Source organism: Elgaria multicarinata, chromosome 22 (assembly GCF_023053635.1).
Source record: "Elgaria multicarinata webbii isolate HBS135686 ecotype San Diego chromosome 22, rElgMul1.1.pri, whole genome shotgun sequence".
Lineage (NCBI taxonomy): Eukaryota > Metazoa > Chordata > Lepidosauria > Squamata > Anguidae > Elgaria > Elgaria multicarinata.
The window spans coordinates 12,443,451-12,469,245 of record NC_086192.1 but is presented as its reverse complement, the minus strand read 5'-3'; the positions used below and the strand labels follow the sequence as shown (position 1 = coordinate 12,469,245).

Below are 25,795 nucleotides of genomic sequence, written 5' to 3'. Positions count from 1 at the left end.
CCTTCTGGAAAGGTGCTTCTTGGAAGAGACCACCTCAAGGGCCGCGCTCCCATCCCCCTGCCTCTTAACGCCCCCCTGTGCAATCCCACCGCCCGCAAGGGGGTGGTACCACCCCCTTTGGGAACCACTGGTCTGAAGCAACAGTTCATGAAAGTCAACGGTTTCTTTTGTAGCTGGTATTCTTTCTTTCCCTTCTAAATATCTACTGGGGTGTTTCTCTCTCTCTCTCTCCAGGTCTCTAATGGTAGATGAAGGGGTACATCTCCTAGATGCCTGACGTCGTGACACCAAGTAATCGATTGGAGGGCGGAAGGCGTTCTTTTGCTTAAACCACAATCCTGGGCAAACATGCTGAAACCAAGTGGATTAAAAATTCCCGGCAGGGCTGGGAAGCATTCCAGCCCTGTGGGACGCCCTGGCGGGACGACAACCACGGCCGCCACGGCCACCACGGCCACCAAGGAAGGTAAGCAAACGCATTGCCAAAAGCCTTCTGGAATTATGGGCATTTCTCAATAGACCAGGATAGCGATCTTAATCAGTCAGTTGAAAAACAAAGGCTGGTCTTCGTCGGCCCATCATTAGCTAACGGTATTCACTAAAAATATTTATCTTTTATTGCACTACGCCTTTTTGAAAGGCTGCTCTGAGATTTATTGTAAGTAGTGGTTTGTGGCTTTTTGATGCGTGTGCCGTGACGTCACAGCAATCCACCCAATGGCTGGGGCAGGGCTTGCAGGTGACGAACCATGGCTCTGTTTGTAACCCTCTGCTGTATTAATCGGCAGAGATGAGTGGAAGGAAACGCTGGTCGTATACTGATTTCTTTCAGGAATTTTCTTAGGGCAGGCAAGTCTATTTCCTGTTGTCAGTTTCAGATTTGGAACAGGGTTTTTGGCAAGCAGGGAAAATACACACAGTGTGTGCCTTTCAAAAGCTGCTGAAGCTGCAATCCGGTGCAGACTTCCTTGGGAGTGAAATCCGGAGAACTCAAGGGGACATATTTCCAACTGTACGTGCGTAGGATCGCACTGTTAGTTCTGTAGTAGAAAATAGCAAAGAAAACTCCTTGTCATCCTTCGATCTGAGTGCCTCTGCAATGTAGGGCTGTTTTCAGATTTGCACATGTCCTTGGCAAATCTGAAGGGCTTGATCCTGCATTGGTGGGCCCTGGGCTCACCTGCACTGCAATGAATGGCAGGAGACATTTAAATTTTCCGTAACGCCCCAGAGCAATTCTTTGTCAGGGGTATTGTGGGAGTTTTGATGGACGGGTCTCACACCTAGGCCCCACTGCGGTCCATTAATTGTCCAAGGATGCTGCTTGCTGGTACCAGCCTGACCTTCAGAATTTTGCCAGGCAGATTGCTTTGCTGCTCAGTTAAGAGGATAATAGTGGCGTGTAGTTTTAATTGAACAGCGTGGCAGTATTTATTTATTTATTACATTTATATACCGCCCCACAGCTGAAGCTCTCTGGGCGGTTTACAAAAGTTAAAAAACAGTGAACGTTAAAAAGTATACAAAATTGAAAACCATCAAAAACGTAAACAGGATAAAAACAACGGTATCTATTTAAAAACAACAGGTCTGGGGTCTGTTAAAAAACACAAAAAACTTAGCGTTGTTAAATGCTGTTAAATGCCTGGGAGAAGAGAAAAGTCTTGACCTGGCGCCGAAAAGATAACAATGTTGGTGCCAGGCGAGCCTTATCAGGGAGATCATTCCATAATTGGAGGGCCACCACTGAAAAGGCCCTCTCCCTGGTTGCCATCCTCCGAGCTTCCCTCGGAGTAGGCACTCGGAGGAGGGTCTTAGATGTTGAGCGCAGTGAGCGGGTAGGTTCATGTCAGGTGAGGGATTCCTCAGGTATTGTGGTCCCAAGCCATGTAAGGCTTTATAGGTTAAAACCAGCACCTTGAATTGGGCTCGGAAACGTATAGGCAGCCAATGCAAGCGGGCCAGAATCGGTGTTATATGTTTAAACCTCCCTGTTCCGGTTATCAATCTGGCTGCTGAATTTTGCACAAGCTGCAGTTTCCGAACCGTCTTCAAGGGCTGCCCCACGTAGAGGGCATTGCAGTAGTCTAATTTGGAGGTTACCAGAGCATGGATAAAATGGAGAGGAGGAGGATTATGTACCCTGCCTTGGGTTCCTTGTAGGGAAAAAAGGCAGGATATAAATACAAAAATAAATAAATAAATAAATAAATATTACGACCAGTTAAACTGCCTTGGGTTTCTTGGAAGAGGAAGAAGGTGGGATATAAATGTAATAGTGATGAAGATGATGGCGATGACCCTCCTCATTGGTGGAGTTCCTCCTAGCCAGAAACAGGGGACATCTTTGCGCTGTCGAAAGCCCCTGCAGCCAGCGGTTCTGGGGTTTAGGATTGCATTCTTAAGTGTGCACAAGTTTGCAGCCGAAAGTTCAAATAAAAGGGTTTAGGTGTTTTAGAATGTAGCAGGAACAAGCCTATTTCTGTAGCAACGTTGTACAGCTTCGAAGATCCCCAGGCTTATGTCTTCTATAGAATGATTCACGTTATATACAGTGGTGGCCAAAATTGTGGACCACTTTTTGAAATGTTCATGTTTTGCAACTTTGCACGCGTCTAGAAAACGTTCTGTTTCACGAAATTCAAATGTTTATATATCAATTGAAAGGGAATGCAATGCTGAATTCCATACAAAAACCAGAATGCAAATACCGTATTTCTTCGATTCTTAGAAGCCATCGTTTGTAAGACGCACACTAATTTCAGTACCACCCACAGAGAAAAAGCTTTGATTCTAAGAAATAATAAATGCCCCCGCGATTCTAAGACGCACCCCGTTTTTAGAGATGTTTATATGGGGGGGGGGGAGTGAGTCTTAGAATTGAAGAAATATGGTATCTGCAGTACAAAAAACGTTAGGCTTACTTTAGTCTTAAAAACAAACACTGGTGTGATTGAATGAAGAAGCGGATTGGAATTGCAAACCCGGCTGGCCAATCGCAGTCCTTGTCCTGGGGACCAATCCCATGGCAGCAGCGGCGATACATCACGTTTCAAGTTGGGGAAAGTCGGTTTTGCTGTTCTGTAACTGAAGCACAATGGGAGATGGTGTGAATATTTAAAGTATGAAGTATTACACACAGGCCTGGAACTCCACGTTGACAGAAGACTGTCCGGGGGTAAACGGGCTTCTGTCGTTATCTCCCTCCCAGTTAATTGACCATTGTTCAACTCTAAGCATGTCCTGCTAGACTTCCAGACTAACACGGAATCCACACCAAGGCAGACTAACTCAGCAGACAGGAGGGATTAAAGGTGTTGATTCAGGATACAAGCAACGTGATCAAAGGGGTTTTGGCTGAGGAAGGAGGGGGGAAGAAGGAGCAGGGATTTGGCTACTTAAACTTTGTGTATGCTCAATAAACTTCACTTCGGTCACCTCAACCCTCAGAGTGCGTGAGGTATTTACTACAGAAGTATTTCTCAAATTAAAAGTGTACGTATGTCCATCCTAAAGAGAGCAATGGTACCAAAGAAAAGAGTGGATTTGGACACCCAGGAAAAGAAACAGGCCGGTTGTATTCCGTGAATCAGATCTTTCCATTGATATATAAACATTTGAATTTCGTGAAACGGAACGTTTTCTATAAGCAGGCCAAGTTGCAAAAAGGTGAAGATTTCAAAAAGTGCCCACCATTTCGGCCACCCCTGTATACGGAATTCGAAACGTGGTCTCCGTTTTGTTTCTCTCCTGGAATTCTCGAGCGAAGGAGACGCGTTTCTTTTCAGACCTCTCTCTTCCTCCCCAAACTTCCCCGCCCCCTTTAAAATAGCAGCGGACACTTGGTACAATGCAAACTGTTGATCCCCGGGGCGCGAAGTGAACCGTGCACAATTGGTTCTTTTATTGCTCTTAACGTTTCTGGTCAAATTTTTGAAAAAAAAAATGCCGCTTTTTTATTGGCTGCTTGCGCATGGTGTAAGTGGATCTCTGCCAGCTACCGATTCCACTCCTGGCTGTTGCACGTCCCCGAACCATCAGCAACTTTGATTGAGTTAGCAACTTTTCTTTTTAAAGCCCTCTGTGCCATTATAATAGATAGATAGACGAGTATATTCCAGAACAGGCGGATTTTAAGCTTGTCAGATCCGTTTTGTTTTTACTTAGAAACCCAAGGTCTACCAAACAGAATCAGATTCAATAGATAAAATACTTAGTATTTTATTTTTTTAAAAAAAATGGTGCCCCTGAACTTAGGAATTTGTTTTCAGAACCGGAACTGAACTGGGCTTGCAGTCCTTTCACTCAGAAGCCCAGTCCTGGATATCTCTAAGCTCTCTTCATTTCAGCAGCCTAATTGAGGTGGAAAATGTCGTTTTAAGCGGCAGTTACTGCAGCCGAAACCCTCCCCATGGCCTGAGTTCAATCCCAGCGGAAGCTGGTTCTCAGGCAGCCGGCTCAGGTCGACTCAGCCTTCCATCCTTCCGAGGTCGGTAAAGTTGAGCCTTTTCAAACTGTTCATCCTGCCACCGAAGAATTTGGTGCCTCGTATTATGAGGGGCCTCTGAATATGTTGGGGATAATTAAGACGCATTATAACTGAAACCGCTTTGGCTTAAATACGTTGGCAAGTCCGGTGTGACTTACAGCAGAGTTGCCTTATACAGAGAAAGCGTGGCAACGCAGCATTTAGTATTGGAGACAATAAATACAGGCTAGAGCTGGTTTAAATCAACTTACATTATTAATGTTTTTATACACCTCATTAGAGGAGGCTATCTAATACTGTTTAATTACAAGCACACACACCCCAACGCTGGGTGGTACCCTTTCACTACCCTTCCTATTATAACATAATTCACTTGCCCCCTTTATTTGTATGGTATGGGGCCTCTGAATATCTTAATCCAGCCCTGTTTATCTTGAAACTGGACATGGATTGGACACTCCTTCGATCAGAGGACACTTTCCTCTGGAAAGTAGGACACACGGCCACCCTAGCTATGTGATTGGGGACCGTGTACCCAGAAAGGGGTGGTGGCATTTTGCCAGTTCACCCGACCTCACCTTGGAAATGCAGCCGGTTTGGAGCCTAAACAATGAGCCGCTTAGCCGGGAGGCTGGTCCCACAGAGAGCACTAATGGAGGGGAATGCTTCTCCCGCTTCTCAAGACTGTATTTTATCCTTCATGCTGAGAAGCTGAGCTTTCAGGCTGACGGAATTTTCCCCTCCTTCATCTCCACCTCTTCCTTTGTACTTGCTGTTTGGTTTCGAACTTGCTAAGGCCGTGGCGTTTTATTTTAAGCCTCTGGGTTATCCTTGTCACAAAGCTGCCAAGGGGTGGGGTAGGATTCGCCATCAGACCCCCACAGCCCATCAGACACCCCCCCCAGCCTATCATAGAATCATAGAATAGCAGAGTTGGAAGGGGGCCTACAAGGCCATCGAGTCCAACCCCCTGCTCAATGCAGGAATCTACCCTAAAGCATCCCTAACAGATGGCTGTCCAGCTGCCTCTTGAAGGCCTCTAGGGTGGGAGAGGCCACAACCTCCCTAGAGAACTGATTCCATTGTCATACTGCTCTAACAGTCAGGAAGTTTTTCCTGATGTCCGGCTGGAATCTGGCTTCCCTTAACTTGAGCCCATTATTCCGTGTCTTGCACTCTGGGAGGATCGAGAAGAGATCCTGGCCCTCCTCTGTGTGACAACCTTTTAAGTCTTTGAAGACTGCTCTCATGTTTCCCCTCAATATCAGACCCCCCCCAGCCTATCAGACCCCCCCCCCCCCCGCCCAAGCCCATCTTTTGCATGGCTCTTTCTGAATAGGTGACCCTATGGAAAGGAGGACCGGGCTCCAGTATCTTTAACAGTTGTATTGAAAAGGAAATTTCAGCAGGTGTCATTTGTATATATGGGGAACCTGGTGAAATTTCCTCTTCATCACAACAGTTAAAGCTCAGGGTGCAGAAGGATGTATTGATAGAAAGCCCCACGTGTTTCGGCCTGTGTCTTTTCAAGGGCTGTCTTCAGGGGGTTGTCGGAAGAAGTCTGCAGATTTTCCTCTAACACTGGGCTGCGTCATCTGATTATTCAAGAAACGCGCCTGCTGGACGCAGGCAGTGATCCTAGCCACAGAGGTAGCTGTCCTATACCCAGATCAGACTATTGTCGTGTTTCTCAGAACACTCCTGCTTTCGATGGGAGGCAAATGACGAGGCTTACGAAGTAATCCACAAAGCTTTTATTAAGCAACAAACGTCTCTTCTACCTGAATGGAGTCTAACCTCTTGGAAACGTCCCCCTAGGCAAACTAAGCAAACTAAGCGAGACAATTGTCCGTTCAAGAAGAATAGGAATCCACTTCCCAAACTTCAGAGCGCCTGGTGCGGAGGCAGGTTGTGGCGTAATCTAACCAACTTTCTCACTCCTTCCTTCCGTCCTGTGCGTTTGAGCTTCTGGCGGACCCTAGCATTAGCTAGCTTGTCGGGACGCTTGCCTCCGGAAGAAGGCTCACTTCCCACTGAGTGTGTAGGATTTAGCCTTGAGGAGATAAGCTCTGGAGAGGGCTGACTGCCAGCTGGGGCATTGCCCGTGAGAGCTTCCTCCCCCACTGGTCCAGGCTGGCTGGTGTCTGGTGCCACGTCTTCTAGTTCTGAATCTGATTCTGATTGATTACCTGAAACATCTTCTCCCAAAACAGGGTTAGGGTTAGGCATGACAACTATTTGTCCCTCTAGTCTAGTAACACCACTCTTAACTGGATCTCCGGGAGAGAGAGGCCGTTCCCATCCATGGCAGTTTTGGGAGGGCGCTTGGGCTTCCTCCCTCAGTGAGTCCACCTTCTTGTCACCATGGTCACCGGATGCTTCGGCCCTTCAGGCATTTTCTCAGCATGGCTCCCACTTGCTTGGCAACCAGAGAGCCAGGGAGCAAGTAGGCCATGGCACCTGTTCCTCCTCTTCCTCACTGTTGCCTGGTCCAGCAGGTCAACAAACAGGTTGCAAGGGTGAAGAAGAGGAGCAACTCCAGGGGGCGCTCTTGTCAGTGAGACCCTCTCGACAGGTGTGCAGCCATGCCCCGCTTGATGCCAGTCCAGTTTTCCATCATAGAATCATAGAAGAGTAGAGTTGGAAGGGGCCTATAAGGCCATCAAGTCCAACCCCCTGCTCAATGCACTTGTTATTTAATCCCTGGAGAAGTCGGGGTTCGAACCCATGCAAAGCAGGCGCTCTCACATCCAGCTGCAGCCTCTGATGCTCACGCCCTTTGGTATTTCATGCGCGTCCCCCAACTCCCACGCTGCGCCTTTCCTTGAGGGTATTTGGGGGAAAGTCCCACGTTCGTTGAGCTTTCAATTGAAGCGCCATTTTTCCCACCCGTCTCCTGGATCACCATGGAAACAGGGCAGCTATGTTGCATTTCTGCTGCTCCTGACAGCTGGTCATTTTGGCATAGGCAGAACAACATTAAGAACTGGATTCTTCAGCTGATGGGAAAGGAAGGGCAAATAACAGTGCTGGGTGCCCAGTTTGTCATTTTTTTCCAGTTGGACAGGTATTTTCCTGCTGGCGTTTGCCTGTAGGCCTGGCTTGTGGCCACAGGCTGCTGGTGGCAAACCTGTAACTTAAAAGGTCAACTGTGCATTTAAATCACATTTCTGATGCTCATAGGAGCCGAAACGTTGTTAGGACCACGTGGCACCAACTGGAGCAGAACACCTTTTGCTTTTGATCCCTAGGCCCTGCTTTGGGCGTGTTTTAGGTAGGAGATTCTTCTGGTCTTTTGGGGTGGGGGATGGAAGCGATGTCAGGCCCTTTTAAACTTCCTTACCGGGTGAAAGGAATGTCTACAGGAGCGGAGGGCAAGTTAGGCAGAACGGCGCCGAGTTCCGGGAAAAGCTTGCTCTGGTGGTTCTGTGCGATGTTAGCCCTCTCTTGCGCCAAGCTGGAGTGTTGGTGCACATTCCGTGGCCTCGCACAAGCATTGAACCATCCGCATGCAAAAGCAAACGTTTGATTATTGCAAGCAATCCCGGTTAACATGAACTAGGGATGGGAGAAACAGCGACGTTTGAGGATGCTGAGGTTCTCCAAACGTCACTTTGAAGTACCGATCACCTTGGTCCCATGTTCGATTCGGACCTTTTTTCCCCCCTCAACGGGAAAGGTGTGCATTTAAAAAGCGTGTGCACCCAAGTGTCCACATTCCCCCATATAATAAAGCACTAAAGTGTCTATTTTTTTTGGGGGGGGGGGAAACTGCATGTGTTTTTTTAAAAAACACAACTGCATACTTTTTTAAAAACTGCAAAAAAAATTGGAGGGGGAATGCATGTTTTGTTTTGAAAAACGCACGTTTGTTTTGTAAGATGCACATTTTTTAAATCCCACAGTTTTCAAATGTGAATGCAAGGTCAGGAATGTGCAAGCTTTTTTTTTTTAAGTGCTTGGTGGCTGGTACTAGCAAAACTGGCCATGGCCAGTCCCTTACACATCTGTGCTTTATGGGATGGTTTTGCTTGAAGATTGTTCCAGCACGTGCTGATGATAAAACAAGAAGACTAGCAATAAGTGACTTGTGACACTCTTCACTTCTCTTAACATATATATAGCTCAGTGTGTGTGTGTGTGTGTGTGTGTTTACACAGGCACACAACGCACACACTTCTTTCCATAGACTCCTAGAACAGTAGAGTTGGAAGGGGCCTCTAAGGCCATCAAGTCCAACCCCCTGCTCAGTGCAGGAATCTGCCTTAAAGCATCCCTGACAGATGGTTGTCCAGCTGCCTCTTGAAGGCCTCTAGCGTGGCCTCTGGTTCAATCTGCTGAGGCCAGATTTCGTCCCAACGTCCTGCCCTTTTAGCACCCCTGTATGGGGATGAGTGTGCACCAAGTGCAGAGATCCCTTTTTGCAAACTCCCTTCAGTTCTTTGAAAGAAAAGGTTGTCTGACTTCTCCATCCTTTCTGTAGAGACGATCCAGTTATTTTAGATTTAGGATCTCGTTTGCTGAGGGCTTTCTTTTCACACACCCTTCTTTCCCCTTCTTTGGTTTTCCAGGGTCACCTCTTCACAAACAGGGTTCTACCTCTTCCTCCGCCGCCGCCGAGAAGCCACCAGGGTCGAAGGTTGCCGAGGTGGGCGATGACTTCCTGGGGGACTTTGTGGTGGGCGAACGCGTCTGGGTGAACGGAGTGAAGCCGGGCGTGATCCAATATCTCGGAGAGACCCAGTTTGCCCCGGGACAGTGGGCGGGGGTCGTTTTGGACGACCCCGTTGGGAAGAACGATGGCTCTGTGGGTGGCGTTCGCTACTTTGAATGCCAACCCCTTCAGGGCATCTTCACACGGCCTTCCAAGTTGACCCGCCAGCCCACGGCGGAGGGCTCCGGGAGCGACGCCCATTCCGTGGAGTCCCTGACGGCTCAGAACTTGTCCCTCCACTCTGGGACGTCCACCCCACCTCTTTCCACCCGAGTCATTCCACTGCGGGAGAGCGTCCTGAACAGCACCATGAAGACCGGGAACGAATCTGGATCGAACCTCTCGGACAGCGGGTCGGTGAAGAAAGGGGATAAAGACTTTCGGCTCGGAGACCGTGTCCTGGTGAGTCGTTTATTTCTCTTCGCTAGCTTTTTATCGAATGAGCGATGCTATTGGATGGCGTCAGTGGTGAATTTTTAGAATGATAATAATCCATTTATTTCTAACCCGCCTCTCCGTCCCGATCGAGGCGGGGAACGACAAGCACAAAATACATAAAAATTTAATCAAAACGTAATCCCTGGCCTTTTAATTCGGCTTTTGGATGAGCTCGGCACGCCCGAAATTTGCTGAGCGATATGGCACGAAGTCGTCCCAATGCCGCTCCTTTGTCAAAGGGACTGCTGTGTTCTTTTCCCTGCAGCCGGAACAATTGGCGGTGCAGCAACTTTGCCAGACACGTCCCCAGTCAGCCTCATGGGCAGACAGCCGAGGTCACCTCCAGTGGGGGCTGGTGGCTCCAATGTCAGCAGGCTGGTTGATCCTTGAGGGTTCTGTTTGGTTTGGACGGAAACCCGGGCAGATTCCCCACCTCACTGATAGTATTATTATTTATTTAGCACCATCAATGTACATAAGAGCATCAGAAGTGCCCTGCTGGATCAGACCAAGGGTCCATCAAGTCCAGCACTCTGTTCACACAGGGGCCAACCAGCCATCGGCCAGGGATGGACAAGCAGGACATGGTGCAACGGCACCCTCCCACCCATGTTCCCCAGCAACTGGGGCACACAGGCTTATTGCATGGTGTGCTGTACATGGTGCTGTATGTAGTAAATATAGGCTTACATTCTAATAAAATCATAATAATAAGAGAGGAGAGAGAACGTACCAAATAGGCACAGGGGAAAATAAAACTAACAGTGTGAAAGTAAGAACAGAGTCAAGTTCTAAAAGCTGTAGAAAAAAGAAAAGTTTTCAACTGAGCTTTAAAAGCAGTCATTGAAGTCGTGATCCACAAATGCTCTGGAAGAGAATTCCAGGCATAAGGGACAGTGAGAGAAAATGGATGAAGCTGAGCTGCTCCCTTTCCTGGAGTTGGAAGACCTAAAGACGGTCGTGCACACGCTGGTAACTTCGAGGCTCAACTTCTGCAATGCGTTCTACATAGGGCTAGTCTGGGAACTTCAGCTAGTTCAAAATATGGCAGCCAGGCTGGTCACCAGTACACTTAGGGGGGACATTGTCTGACTTATAAACATCCCAGAGGCTGATGGTTGGCATTCTCGATCATCCCAGAGTACAGGACACGGAATAAGGAGCTCAAGTGACAGGAAGCCGGATTCCGGCTGGACATCAGGAAAAACTTCCTGACTGTCAGAGCAGTACGACAATGGAACCAGTTACCTAGGGAGGTTGTGGGCTCTCAGGCAGCTGGACAACCATCTATCAGCGATGCTTTAGGGTGGATTCCTGCATTGAGCAGAGGGTTGGACTCGATGGCCTTGTAGGCCCCTTCCAACTCTACTATTCTAGGATTCTATTATCAGGAAAAAATCCTGATAGTTAGAGCAGTACAGCAATGGAACCAGTTCCCTAGGGGAGGTTGTGGGCTCTCCCACACTGGAGGACTTCAAGAGGCAGCTGGACAACCATCTGTCAGGGATGCTTTAGGGTGGATTCCTGCATTGAGCAGGGGGGTTGGACTTGATGGCCTTGTAGGCCCCTTCCAACTCTACTATTCTATGATTCTATGATTTTGTTAGAAACATAGATATATTGATGGCCACCAATTTGGATGGCTTTAAGAGAGGATGACACTACTAGGCTACTAGTTCTGACGGCTAATATGCTACCTCCAGTATCCAAGGCTGTAAGACTATATGCACCAGTTGCTGGGGAACATGGGTGGGAGGGTGCTGTTGCACCATGTCCTGCTTGTTCATCCCTGGCCGATGGCTGGTTGGCCCCTGTTTGAACAGAGTGCTGGACCAGATGGACCCTCGGTCTGATCCAGCAGGGCGCTTCCGATGTTCTTATAATGCTATTCAAAGATGGGAAGTTAGTGTGTGTGTGTGTGTATATATATTTTAAAAATTCCAACTTTGATTTTGTTTTTAAATCCTTTTCTTGGATTAAACATTAAAATGTGAATGAATCTAAATCTGCCTTGGCCCTGCATTGGCAGAGCACAAGGGACCTTCGTAAATGGAAAACAGGGAGATGAAGGGGGAAAAAAAACATTCCTGAGAATCGTGGCGGGATCTGAAAATTGCAGCGGAAGTTCAGATATTATGACTGACTCTCGTCAGCCTTAATTTAGGCCACATGTCTGTCTTCCAGTCTTCCTGCCGGGGAATGAACGGGCCGGGGAGGATTTCTCTCTAGATAATTTAAGGAAGAACCCATGCTTAATTCTTTGGTTGATGGATACCTAGGTGTGCGTTTTAAACCAACAAACCAATCATTTTTATTTTATCCTTCTCTGTATTTCGGACGTTTGGGCCTGAGCATTGATACTGATGGAGCCAAAATGGATCAGCAGATGTACAAAAAATAAATAAATCGGGGGGGGGGGGAGAATCTTAAAGGGGGAGGATTCCCCCCTTCCCCTGGCCCAATGAGAACTGAGTGTGCTCAGTGGCCGTGGAGTTCCTGTGTGTGTTAGGGTGACCCTATGAAAAGCAGGACCGGGCTCCTGTATCTTTAACAGCTGTGAAGAAAAGGGAATTTCAGCAGGTCTCATGTGTATGCATGCAGCACCTGCAGAAATCCCCTCTTCATCACAACAGTTAAAGCTGCAGGAGCCCTGCCCTCTTTTGTCACTCTAGTTTTGCTCCTGCAGCTTTAACTGTTGTGATGAAGAGGGGATTTCACCAGGTGCTGAATGCAAACAAATGACTCCTGTTAAAATTTCCTTTTCTATACAACAGTTAAAGATACAGGAGCCCTGTCCTCCTTTTTATATGGTCACCCTACTCTGTGTGTGTGTGAGAGAGAGAGAGAGAGAGAGAGAGACAGACAGACACACAGACAGACAGGGGTGGGGAAAAGAGAGAATTAAAAATGGAGTATTCTGGAAGATGGCTTTGCTGAGTGACTGGTCCACTAAACAGGAGTACTCCCTACTGTAACATTTTGTTGCAGATCTCACTTGTTTTTACATAGCACCGTCAATCTGCATGGCGTGTGCGATGTCCCAGGAGGAAGAGGATGCGCCCGCCATTTTGTTTTTTTCTTTTAAAGGAGCTTGGAGCGCACGAGCGCTCATTTGCAAAACACGAGGCTTTTTTTAAAAAAAATGCCCACTCTTTACCACCACCCAGCTCCTCGCAGTTACTCACAAGGAGCCGGGACAACCCGCGATGCCCAGGCACATGCCCGGCTCACAGCCAACGCGTGTGAGTGCTGCACTGCGCCCGGCGCCCCTCTTAGCTTGGTGCTCTAGGCGGCCACCTGAGTGGCCTCTATGGTAGTACCGGCCTTGCTCCTCCTCCTCTTCCTCCTGCGATGGCTATGCTGCATTTATATAGTCTGCAATTGCCTGTCCTGCGGCATTCTAGAAAACATGAAAACTTAGCAGCCCTACGATAAGTTCTGAACGGTTCAGAAGCCGCGGCACACAGAATGGCAGGCTGTGCGTTGCATGCTGCCTTAGCGTCCATGTGCAATGCATACGCATGCATGCGCTCTAAAGAGCGTGATGCATCCAGTCCTCACTCTTCACATGACATTTCTAGAGAACCTTTGTGGGAGGGAGCTGAACACCAAAGGCGGGCCACGCTTGCCAATCACACCAGCACCGTGTTCGCTTTTGCCCCAAAGCAAAACAGGGCGAGTCTTTTCCACCGATTGGAACGAGAAACAGAGTCTGACCCTGATAAAGAGAGGCAGGCGTAGTCTGTCGTCAAAGCACTCTGTGCATGCTCAGAGGAGCACTTCTGACGGGCTCTCAAGGGCTGAGGCTCGTAGAAAATAGGCCCCAGGGTTGACTCACCATTACAATCAACTTCTGTTTTGTGTGCAAACGTGGCTGTGTTCTCAAGCTTCTGCGCTGCAGAAGTGGGCCGTGGCAAGGAGGAGCGTGTGGGACGCTCTCGGAGCAGTGACTGCCTCACAATTACGAGACACAATAATTTTAGGTTTTTGCTCTGCCTCTGGCTCCCAAAGGGATTATTTTCATGTTGATGTTCAAGTGGCACATTCAGAAATCTCTCTCTCCCACACCCCTCCCTCAGCTGCGTTTGGGACTTTTATGAAAATTGACCTCTGCTTTGGAGTTTGAGGAAGATATTTAAATGGTGTGATATGGCTGCAAGAAAGGCAAATGCTATTTTGGGCTGCATTCATAGAAGTATAGCTTCCAAATCACGTGAGGTACTGGTTCCTCTCTATTCGGCCCTGGTTAGGCCTCATCTAGAGTATTGCGTCCAGTTCTGGGCTCCACAATTCAAGAAGGACGCAGACAAGCTGGAGCGGGTTCAGAGGAGGGCAACCAGGAGGATCAGGGGTCTGGAAACAAAGCCCTATGAAGAGAGACTGAAAGAACTGGGCATGTTTAGCCTGGAGAAGAGAAGATAGAGGGGAGGCACGAGAGCACTCTTCAAATACTTAAAAGGTTGTCCCACAGAGGAGGGCCAGGATCTCTCCTCGATCCTCCCAGAGTGCAGGACACGGAATAACGGGCTCAAGTTAAAGGAAGCCAGATTCCAGCTGGACATCAGGAAAAACTTCCTGACTGTTAGAGCAGTACGACAATGGAATCAGTTACCTAGGGAGGTTGTGGGCTCTCCCACACTAGAGGCCTTAAAGAGGCAGCTGGACCACCATCTGTCAGGGATGCTTTAGGGTGGATCCCTGCATTGAGCAGGGGGTTGGACTCGATGGCCTTGTAGGCCCCTTCCAACTCTGCTATTCTATGATTCTATGATAACCAGCTCCCCTGCAGAAAACGTGCTGCATGCAGACAGCACGATAATACACTGTTCAACAAGCCACACCGGATGGGTTAGCGTCTTCTATGAACCCAGGCTAAGGGATTTGGGACCCTTTTAAGTTCAGGGTGGTAGCAGGGGCAGGCGATTTAAGAGGAGAGTTGACAGAGGTTTATAAAATCATATTTGACAGCAGACAACTTGGCAGATGGAAAGTAGCCAAAGAGGAGGTAGAAATCTGAGCTTCACAGCTTGTTAGGAAAAGGAGTCTTTGGGAGAAGGTGCAGAGAATCTATTGATGTCTGGTGTTTTATGTTAAGGGAAAAGCAGCAGTTTCTGCAGCTGAAACTCTCCCCACGGCCTGAGTTCGATCCCAGCGGAAGCTGGTTTCAAGCAGCTGGCTCAGGTCGACTCAGCCTTCCATCCTCCCGAGGTCGGTAAAATGAGTACCCAGTTAGCTGGGGGAAAGGGAATAACGGCCGGGGAAGGCAACGGCAAACCACCCCGCTATAAGGCCTGCCAAGAAAACGTCAGCGAAAAGCTGGCGTCCCTCCAAGAGTCAGTAATGACTCGGTGCTTGCACGAGAGGTTCCTTCCCTTTCCTTTTCATGGATCAGCACTGATTCTCACTCTATCTGGTCATCTTGTATACACCATGGGGGAAATTGGTTCTAATCTATCAAAAGAACAGCAGTTCCGCCAAAAGCAAACAGCATGTATTAGTAACTTTGCTTCCCCAGCCCCCACAGGAAAAACAACAACCATCTTTTCATTCTACCTAGCTGCAAAACTCTGATATCTGTCTCCTCCTTTGACTGCATCGCAGCCTCCAAACTTTTCCTTTCTAGCCTTAGTGAAATGTGTGTGTTCCGTTGCAGCTAGTAGCCACCAGCCATCAATGCCGTTTTTAACCTTCTGAGGACACGTCCCTCCGTCTATTAAACCAAACAAAAGCGTTTCTGTCAATGCGGAATGGTCCCATCCCATTGCAGTCAGCAAATCCCTTGCGTTTAACGAATTTTCTACTTGACCAAACCTGTCAGCAAACTTTTATATAAAACAAACAAGAAAAAAAAAACCCTCTGCATTTATTTGGGCAGCATTAGCAGATTAATAGAGCTGAATAAATCTCTTTGCTAGTCAGCTGGTATTTATGTACATATGTTTCCGTGCTTTGCATCCAGTAACTAGAATATTGTGGCAGGCGGGTTCTAATGGGGTCATACCAATTTATGGCCTGAACCCTGCTTTAGACAGACATCTATTTGAGATTGCCTTCAGGAAAGAGAGGGCGGGGAGACGGACGGGATTTTCACGGGACGTTGCCGTGCGTGTGTGAAAGAACGGTAATTTTAAGTGCACTTAGATCAGCTTTTTCAAAATCAGTTTGGTGACTGTAGGAACGTGGATGTGCAATTGCATCTCAGCCTTCCAGGCTTTTTCAGACCGCTTGCTCCAACACTTAGCTATGGCCCTTCAAACAGATGTTTTCCAAAGGAAGGAAAGGAAAGGAACCTTTCGTGCAAGCACTGAGTCATTACTGATTCTGATTCCGCTGACGTTTTCTTGGCAGGCCTTATAGCGGGGTGGTTTGCCGTTGCCTTCCCCAGCCGTTATTACCTTTCCCCCAGCTAACTGGGTACTCATTTTACCGACCTTGGGAGGATGGAAGGCTGAGTCGACCCGAGCCGGCTGCCTGAAACCAGCTTCCGCTGGGATCGAACTCAGGCCGTGGGGAGAGTTTCAGCTGCAGAAACTGCTGCTTAGGAACCACACATTTAATGCTCTACCTCCCACCGCCGGACATGATTCTACACATTTCATTCCTTGATTCTTTTCTACAAGCACCTTCTGAAGACATGTGTCATCATACCGGCCGTTCTTTTGTTTTTGTGATTGGGTCTTTTTGTTTTTCCTTTCCTTTTCTTGTGTGTCTTGTCTCTCTTTAAACAACGACACCTTCTCTGAGTGTCAGCCAGCAGACAGAAGACTTGTCTACACCAAGCAGGATATTCCACTATGAAAGTGGTATGAAAGCGGTATATAAAAGGCAGGAGCCACACGACTGCTTTATAGCGGTATGGAAGTGCCCTGACAACTGTTGGGGCCCATGACACATCTACACCAAGCAGGATATTCCAGTATGAAAGCGTTACATAAAAGGCAGGAGCCACACTACAACTTTATAGTGTATTGAAGTGCACTGTAGGATCTACACTACTGCTTTATTGTGGTACTGAAGCACACTGACAACTGTTGGAGCCCAGGACACATCTACACCGAGCAGGATATCATAGAATCATAGAATAGCAGAGTTGGAAGGGGCCTATAAGGCCATCAAGTCCAACCCCCTGCTCAATGCAGGAATCTACCCTAAAGCATCCCTGACAGATGGTTGTCCAGCTGCCTCTTGAATGCTTCTAGAATGCCCCTTTCATAACACTATGAAAGTGGTATATGGTATGTGTCAATAGCCCCCAACATTTGTCAGTGCACTTCAATACCGCTATAAAGCAGTAGTGTGGCTCCTGCCTTTTATATGCTGCTTTCTGGTGAAAATATTGCCTTCTGCAGCTGCTTTAAAATATGAATGGATGTCCTTGCACTGAACAGGTATCATTCAGGTATCACTGAACAGGTGTTGTCGTGGTTCTCAGAAAACTCCTGCTTTCGCCGGGAGGCAAATGACGAGGCCTGCTAAGTAATCTACAAAGCTTTTATTAGGCAACAAACTTCTCTTCTACCTGAATAGAGTCTACCCTCTTGGAAACGTCCCCCTAGGCAAAACTATGCAAGCTAAGCAAGACAATTGTCCGCTCAAGAAGAATAGGAAGCCACTTCTCAAACGCCCGTAATGTCAGAGCACCTGGTGCGGAGGCAGGTTCTGGTGCAATCGAACCAACTTTCTCACACCTTCCTTCCGCGCCGTGTGTTTGGGCTTCCGGTGGACCCTAGAATCAGCTAGCTTGTCGGGACGCTCACTTGCAAAAGAAACCTCACTTCCCACCGAGTGTGCAGGATTTGGCCTTGAGGAGATAAGCTCTGGAGAGGGCTGACTCCCAGCTGGGGAATCGCCCGTGAGAGCATCCTCCCCCACTGGTACAGGCTGGCTGGTGTCTGGCGCTGCGTCTTCTCGTTCTGAATCTGGTTCTGATTGATTACCTGAAACAGGGGCAGTAGAGTTAGACATGACAGGTATTCATTTTGGGAAGTGCCAGCGCTGTGCTGGACCTACGCAGATTGAAGAATTACACACTTGTGTTAGATGGATAAGAGGTCAGAGACTAATAATGTGTAGCATGTCAGGGAAGGCGGAGGTAACCAGATATTGGAGCAACTGCTTTCTCTCTACCTCTGAATATTGTTAGCTCGCTTTTTCTCCTCTGCCTGATGAAGAATTCATTGTGATGCTGAGGTTATGTGCTCTTAAATCAATACAACTAGATTCCATAAACTTTAAATTTGTACGTCTCTTTTCTCTAGTGACGACTGTTAGCATTAATAGTACTCCACGTTTGTTTTTAGTGCAAAAGCTCTGTGTCATGACAAGGATCTGTTATGAACTGCTGTCCCGTTTTCCTCTTCTGACCAGTTGTACCTGTTTACAACTAGCTTGATTTTTCTTTTTGTGTGCTTGTCTGACTTCTGTTTCAAGAAAAGCTCTGTTAAAATAAATAAATGTGTTTTTCCCCCCCTTTTGCTTTCCCCAAATGATTTAACAGGTTGGCGGAACAAAAACTGGCGTCGTGCGCTACGTGGGAGAGACGGATTTTGCCAAAGGAGAATGGTGCGGTGTGGAGTTAGATGAACCTTTGGGGAAGAATGACGGAGCTGTTGCTGGAACAAGGTATTGGAATAAGTTACTGCCATGGTCTGTCTGAGCGTGGGTGCAGGCCTCGGCCCCAGCATCCATGGGCTTCTGTTTGGGCCCCAGAACGCAGTGGGCCCCAACTGTGTTGACACCTTCTTTGCCACCCCACATCCTAGGTGACTGATCCTCGTGGCCATCCGTCATATTTAATTTCCTCTGTGTCCTAGAGCAATGGTGTATTTTGGGCGCTGTGGGAAATGAAAATGGTGCCTTTACAGAGGAGCACTGATTCTTGAGAGCCTCTATCTGTGCTGTCTCCAGTATTCGAGGCAATAAGCCTGTGTGAACCAGTTGCTGGGGAACATGGGTGGGAAGGTGCTGTTGCACCATGTCCTGCTTGTTCATCCCTGGCCGATGGCTAGTGGGCCACTGTGTGACCAGAGTGCTGGACTAGATGGACCCTTGGTCTGATCCAGCATCAGGGCTCTTCTTAGGTTCTTACCTGGCTATGAAGTAGTATAGCCTGGACACAGGTGGACCACCTCAGATGAGAATTAGGTTTATCAAGCAGCTCTTGAACTGGTGTAGAGACTGAGGAAGTTACCAAGGCAGGAAAAGTGTGCTTATTGAAGCCTGAGGGGTCACCCGACCTTCTTGACACCTCTGCAAATCTGTCACCCAGCCAGCCAGCTTATTTTGCGGGGAGATTACGTTTATTTGGGAAAGACAGGCTTGAACAGCTGCTTGCATTTTCTCCTCGGGATGGAACGCCCCTTCGGCCTGCTATATTATTCTTGAGCTGTGCCTCCCTTTAGGCAGACAACCCAGAACAGCTGCCAGCCATTTTTTGGAACAAGTTTGAGTTGGTGTTCTGGAACAGCTGCTCACATCTGGGCTAGCTATTCAGCAGGCTTATAAAAATTATAGCTTGCTTTTGCAGGAACTAGCAGACACAATATTACTGGCAAATTATTAACTCTTCTGAGGCGTGCCTTTTGTCCTTTATCCTCCCTTTTGGAAAAGTTCCATTTCCACCCCCTCTCACCAGTCATTAGAAAAGAAGGGGATAATAAAATACAATTTCTTTGGTCTCAATGCTTTCATTATCTAGTACATTGGCTGATGAGGTGGGGATATTAGTGTATATATTGTGCTAAAAATAATGGTTTTTTTTTATTATGCTCTTGTTTGTTGATATCATTTAATTTATATGCCGCTTTTAAACACAAAGTGCCCCAAGCGGCTAACAACGCAAAAACAAGAAAGCATTCCAGTACCTCAATTATGATAGTACATCACCGCAAGTTCATTTCACGAATACGAACATTATAACGTTTTGAATTGATTACAAAAATCGGCAAAATCAACCATTGCAACACGATATCAATTATTATTTATCAGTAGTGTGTAAGCCAGAGCGAAGTACGCTAATGCACAGTTACAAGACGGGGGATACTTGGCTCAGCAATACTACAAATGAGAAGGATCTTGGAATTGTTGTAGATTGCAAGCTGAATATGAGCCAACAGTGCGATATGGCTGCAAGAAAGGCAAATGCTATTTTGGGCTGCATTAATAGAAGTATAGCTTCCAAATTGCGTGAGGTACTGGTTCCTCTCTATTCAGCCCTGGTTAGGCCTCATCTAGAGTATTGCGTCCAGTTCTGGGCTCCACACTTCAAGAAGGACGCAGACAAGCTGGAGCGGGTTCAGAGGAGGGCAGCCAGGATGATCAGGGGTCTGGAAATAAAGCCCTATGAAGAGAGACTGAAAGAACTGGGCCTGTTTAGCCTGGAGAAGAGAAGATTGAGGGGAGACATGATAGCACTCTTCAAATACTTAAAAGGTTGTCACACAGAGGAGGGCCAGGATCTCTTCTCCATCCTCCCAGAGTGCAGGACACGGAATAATGGGCTCCAGTTAAAGGAAGCCAATTTCCAGCTGGACATCAGGAAAAACTTCCTGACTGTTAGAGTAGTACGACAATGGAATCAGTTACCTAAGGAGGTTGTGGGCTCTCCCACACTAGAGGCCTTCAAGAGACAGCTGGACAGCCCTCTGTCAGGGATGCTTTAGGGTGGATTCCTGCATTGAGCAGGGGGTTGGACTCGATGGCCTTGTAGGCCCCTTCCAACTCTGCTATTCTATGGTTCTATGATTCTAAACCTTTCCCGTGCATTGAGGCATGAATGAACAGTACAAAGTGCAAACAGCTATGCTAGGAGTACAAAGTGCAGAAAAGAACAAGGAGTTCTCTTGTAGCCTGTGGCAGCTGTTTTGTCTTGTGCTGACTCCAGTAGAGACGGGGTGGTGGTGGTGGTGGTGGTATTTAGACTGTTCCCCAGGGCTGGACCAAGACATTTTTTGCTGCCTGAAGATGGCTGTCAGGGAAAGGAGCCCTCCCCTTATACAATCAACGTAACAGAGACTGGAACTTAATTGGTTTTTATTAGGCTAACGGCCAGCCATTCCACAGCACAACTTCAGTGAAACTCAAACACTGCGTCAGGGACTAAATAGGAATCCTGGGCTCTCTATTAGAAAAGGATTTCGCAAGGTCAATTAAATTGCCCACCAGTTGAAGTGCCGAGTTTCTCAGAACGCTCGTACTTTTGATGGGAGGCAAATGACGAGGCCTGCTAAGTAATCCACAAAGCTTTTATTAAGCAATAAATGTCTCTTCTACCTGAATGGAGTCTAGCCTCTTGGAAACGTCCCCCTAGGCAAAACTATGCAAACTAAGCAAGACAGTTGTCTGTTCAAGAAGAATAGGAAGCCCCTTCCCAAACGCTTGTAACTTCAGAGTGCCTGGTACGGAGGCAGGTTCTGGCTCAATCGAACCGACTTTCTCACGCCTTCCTTCCGCTCCGTGCGTTTGAGCTTCCGGTGGACCCTAGCATCAGCTAGCTTGTCGGGACGCTCTCTTCTGGAAGAAACCTCACTTCCCACTGAGTGTGTAGGATTTGGCCTTGAGGAGATAAGCTGTGGAGAGGACTGACTCCCAGCTGGGGAATCGCCCGTGAGAGCTACCTCCCCCACTGGTACAGGCTGGCTGGTGTCTGACGCTGTGTCTTCTAGTTCTGATTCTGATTCTTATTGATTACTTAAAACACCTTGTTAAAAAACAAACTTAGCATATGTAGTTAAATGCTGTTAAATGCCTGGGAGAAGAGAAAAATTTTGACCCGGCACCGAAAAGATAACAATGTTGGTGCCAGGTGAGCCTCGTCGGGGAGATCATTCCATAATTGGGGGGCCACCACTGAAAAGGCCCTCTCCCTGGTTGCCATCCTCCGAGCCTCCCTCGGAGTAGGCACTCGGGGGAGGAACTTACACACCCACACACACCCCGCATTATGGCTCTGAGTGGGGGATTTGAACCTAGACCTTTCTTCTCTTACGTCCAACGCTGCACTACACTGATTCGATTGCCCTTGTTTTTTGCTTCAGAGGTGGCTTTTGGTTTTGGGGTACCATTAAGAGTAATATAGTGGGAGAGAGACAGGTCTAACCGTTGGGGCACAACCCACTGATTCAGTCCCTTGTGGAAGCCCCGTTGCAACTATTTTCTAAAGCTAAGCAACGATGGAGCCAGGCAACGATCTCTTAAGAAGGAAATTTCACTTTTTAGGTGCTTCCACTGAGAAGGCCTTTCAGATGGTGTGGAGGACGCACAGCACGGCCTCCAGCGATGATCAGAGAAGGGAGTGCGGCGCTGAAAGCGTTTTGTACAGAGAGAAGCCAAAATATCATCTCTGTCCATCTGTGTTTTCTGTTCCAGATATTTCCAGTGCCCGCCCAAGTTTGGTCTCTTTGCTCCTATCCACAAGGTAATCCGGATTGGCTTCCCATCCACCAGCCCGGCCAAAGCCAAGAAGAGTAAGAGGATGGCCATGGGGGTGTCAGCCTTGACCCATAGCCCAAGCAGCTCATCCATCAGCTCCGTCAGTTCTGTCGCTTCCTCTGTCGGGGGGAGACCCAGCCGGAGTGGACTGGTACGGAACAGCTTCCTTTGGTCAACCAGGTTTTATTTTATTTATTTATTTATTTATTTATTTATTACATTTTTATACCGCCCCATAGCCGAAGCTCTCTGGGCGGTTCACAAAAATTAAAACCATCATAAAACAACCGACAGGTTAAAAGCACAATTACAAAATGCAGTATAAAAAGCACAACCAGGATAAAACCACGCAGCAGAAATTGATATAAGATTAAAATACAGAGTTAGAACAGTAAAATTAAAATTAAGTGTTAAAATAGAGAATAAAAAGGTCTTCAGCTGGCGGCGAAAGGAGTACAGTGTAGGCGCCAGGCGGACCTCTCTGGGGAGCTCTTTCCACAACCGGGGTGCCACAGCGGAGAAGGCCCTGCTCCTGGTAGCCACCTGCCTCACTTCCTTTGGCAGGGGCTCACGGGGAAGGGCCCCTGTAGATGATCTTAAGGTCCAGGCAGGTACATATGGGAGGTTTTATCCTGATTGTGGTTTTTATACTGTATTTTGTATTTGTGCTTTTAACCTGTCGGTTGTTTTATCAGGGTTTTAATTTTTGTGAACCGTCCAGAGAGCTTCGGCTATTGGGCGGTATAAAAATGTAATAAATAAATAAATAAATAAACAGTATCCATTTTAAACAACAACAGTTCTGGGGTCCATTAAATGAACCAACAAACTTGGCATGTGTTGTTAAATGCTGTTAAATGCCTGGGAGAAGAGAAAAGTCTTGACCTGGCGCCGAAAAGATAACAATGTTGGCGCCAGGTGAGCCTCGTCGGGGAGATCATTCCAGAATTGGGGGGCCACCACCGAAAAGGCCCTCTTCCTTGTTGCCATCCTCCAAGCTTCCCTTGGAGGAGGACCTTAGATGTTGAGCGCAGTGTATGGGTAGGTTCATGTCGGGAGAGGCGTTCCGTCAGGTATTATGGTCCCAAGCTTGGAAAATCTAAGGCATTTCCACTTGTTGTATAAAGGCGCAACACAGAGACCGTGAGTTTTGAGGAAGGATTTGAAGGAAGGGAAAGAGGGAAGGGGGCGTCGAACGGGTAGAAAAAGCCACATTTTCTTCGCCTGTTCCGTTTGTTGCGAAGTTGAGGGGACGGACAACAGACCCAGCCAACTTTCCCGTCAAGGCTTTCCAACTCTCCCTCTGCAGCTGACGGAGACCTCTTCGCGCTACGCCCGGAAGATCTCCGGCACCACCGCGCTGCAGGAGGCCCTGAAGGAGAAACAGCAGCACATAGAGCAGCTGTTGGCGGAGCGCGACCTGGAGCGAGCGGAAGTGGCCAAGGCGACCAGCCGCATCTGCGAGGTGGAGAAAGAGATTGCCATCCTGAAAGGCCAGCACGAGCAGGTAAGGCCGGCCTGTGTGGGCCGCCGGGCCAGGAACAACAGCCTGGCTGGGAGCAAGGAATTAATAAATTCATTTATTTATGTATTTTACATGGTATGAAGAATGTGGACGGGGAGACATTTTTCTCCCTCTCTCAAAATATTAGAACCCAACAGGGTCATCCTATGAAACTGATGGGTGGGAGATCCAGGACAAATAAAAGGAAGGACTACTTCACACAGCGCAGAGTTAAACTATGGAACTCACTGCCACAAGAATATGAGCTGAATATGAGCCAACAGTGCGACAAGGCTGCAAGAAAGGCAAATGCTATTTGGGGCTGCATTAATGGAAGTATAGCTTCCGAATCGCGTGAGGTCCTGGTTCCTTTCTATTCGGCCCTGGTTAGGCCTCATCTAGAGTATTGCGTCCAGTTCTGGGCTCCACACTTCAAGAAGGACGCAGACAAGCTGGAGCGTGTTCAGAGGAGGGCAACCAGGATGATCAGGGGTCTGGAAACAAAGCCCTATGAAGAGAGACTGAAAGAACTGGGCATGTTTAGCCTGGAGAAGAGAAGATTGAGGGGAGGCATGAGAGCACTCTTCAAATACTTAAAAGGTTGTCACACAGAGGAGGGCCAGGATCTCTTCTCGATCCTCCCAGAGTGCAGGACACGGAATAACGGGCTCAAGTTAAAGGAAGCCAGATTCCAGTTGGACATCAGGAAAAACTTCCTGACTGTTAGAGCAGTACGACAGTGGAACCAGTGACCTAGGGAGGTTGTGGGCTCTCCCACACTAGAGGCCTTCAAGAGGCAGCTGGACAACCACCTGTCAGGGATGCTTTAGGGTGGATTCCTGCATTGAGCAGGGGGTTGGACTCGATGGCCTTGTAGGCCCCTTCCAACTGTGCTATTCTATGATTCTATGTAAAAACAGGGGCTAGGACCCTCTTTCAACTTAAGTGACGAAATCAGTTTTGGGGCTGCATTCCACTGGTGGATGGAACCGAAGGCCAAAAGGGGCGGAGCTGAAATACCACCCAAAATAGCAGCACATTTTAGCTTAAAGCTCTTACTGACAGGAACCAAGCCTTTTGCACAAATTGTGCTGTTTACGGCCGCGGATTTGTGAAAATTGCGACTTCTGTAAAGGTTACCAGCTACGAATTCCAACCTTTTAGAATGCAGGGTGTGTGGGGGACTGCAAAAGCCAGGAAAACCCCAAGCAATCCGTGTTTGGGCGAAATGGACGGTTGGGCCAAAGGATGAGGCGGGGCCATTTGGGGAATACTGGAGGGCCAGATTTGACCCATGGGACTGAGATTCCCCACCCCTTTTGTGCATTATAAAAAGACACGACACAAAAGGAAAAAGGGATGAGGAAGGAAGAGGAAAAAGCAAGTGGTCAGTGATGATTATGATGATGTGCATATTCAATCTATTCAGTACCAGTGCATTGTGAGTAAATTACGCCCTTTTTCTCTTCCTAGTATGTCACCGAAGCAGAAGGAAACTTGCAGAGAGCACGGACCTTGATAGATGGGGCACAGAAGGAGAAAATAGAGTTGCTGAACCAGTTGGAAGAGGAGAAAAGGTACATGTTATCGGGGATTTGGTTGGGAGTAAAGCAGGTCTGGGCAAAATATTCCCCTCCCCCCAATCTGCTCATGCACACTCCAATGCGCAAGCAGTGTGGTTCGATGTGTTTACATTGTAATGCGCCAGGTTTTTTTGTGTGTGGTGGCGGCAGTGATGAATCTTCAGGCTAGTGATAGGATTTTGTAACTGGGCTTGGCTACCCGAGCAAGGGGAAGATTGAAATAGAGGAAGGAGGGGGAATTGGGTGAAAGCCAGTGGGCGCACCTTGGCGGAAACTGCACCTGCGAGGAGGAGGAATCGCACACGAAACTGGAATTACCGTCCATATATTTGGCTTCAGGCCTCTTGTTGTCATAGAAACTGAGAATGTAGAGACTTTCAAGAGAACCAGGGAGACGTGGTTGTGCTTGTCCTGTTCAGCCCCCCAAAGTACACGCTGTCATCTATCCCCCAAGTTGGTAGCACATGGCAAGCGACAGTTAGATCTAGATCAAAATACACTCCAGACGCGATAAATAGAAGCACCGAAAGATCACCGAAGTCCAACGTTATATTTATTTATTTATTTAAGCATTTTTATCCCGCCGTTCAGCCAAAAAAGGCTCTCACGGCGGCTTACAAAAATATTTCTTAGCAATG

The 25,795-nt window shown here is 47.8% G+C and overlaps 1 protein-coding gene across 3 annotated transcripts in view; it reads left to right on the top strand.

Annotated features, from left to right (window-relative positions):
* The first annotated feature begins 310 nt into the window (after window positions 1-310).
* CLIP2 (CAP-Gly domain containing linker protein 2) overlaps window positions 311-25,795 on the top strand; it is a 51,002-nt gene continuing 25,517 nt past the window's right edge. For all 3 annotated transcript variants that reach the window (XM_063146708.1, XM_063146707.1, XM_063146709.1), the window contains exons 1-6: window positions 311-466; window positions 9,061-9,605; window positions 18,139-18,263; window positions 22,008-22,221; window positions 23,380-23,577; window positions 25,048-25,151. In XM_063146708.1, coding sequence (XP_063002778.1) covers window positions 349-466; window positions 9,061-9,605; window positions 18,139-18,263; window positions 22,008-22,221; window positions 23,380-23,577; window positions 25,048-25,151 — 1,304 coding nt within the window. In that variant the 5' untranslated portion in view covers window positions 311-348. The remainder of the gene's footprint in view (window positions 467-9,060; window positions 9,606-18,138; window positions 18,264-22,007; window positions 22,222-23,379; window positions 23,578-25,047; window positions 25,152-25,795) is intronic.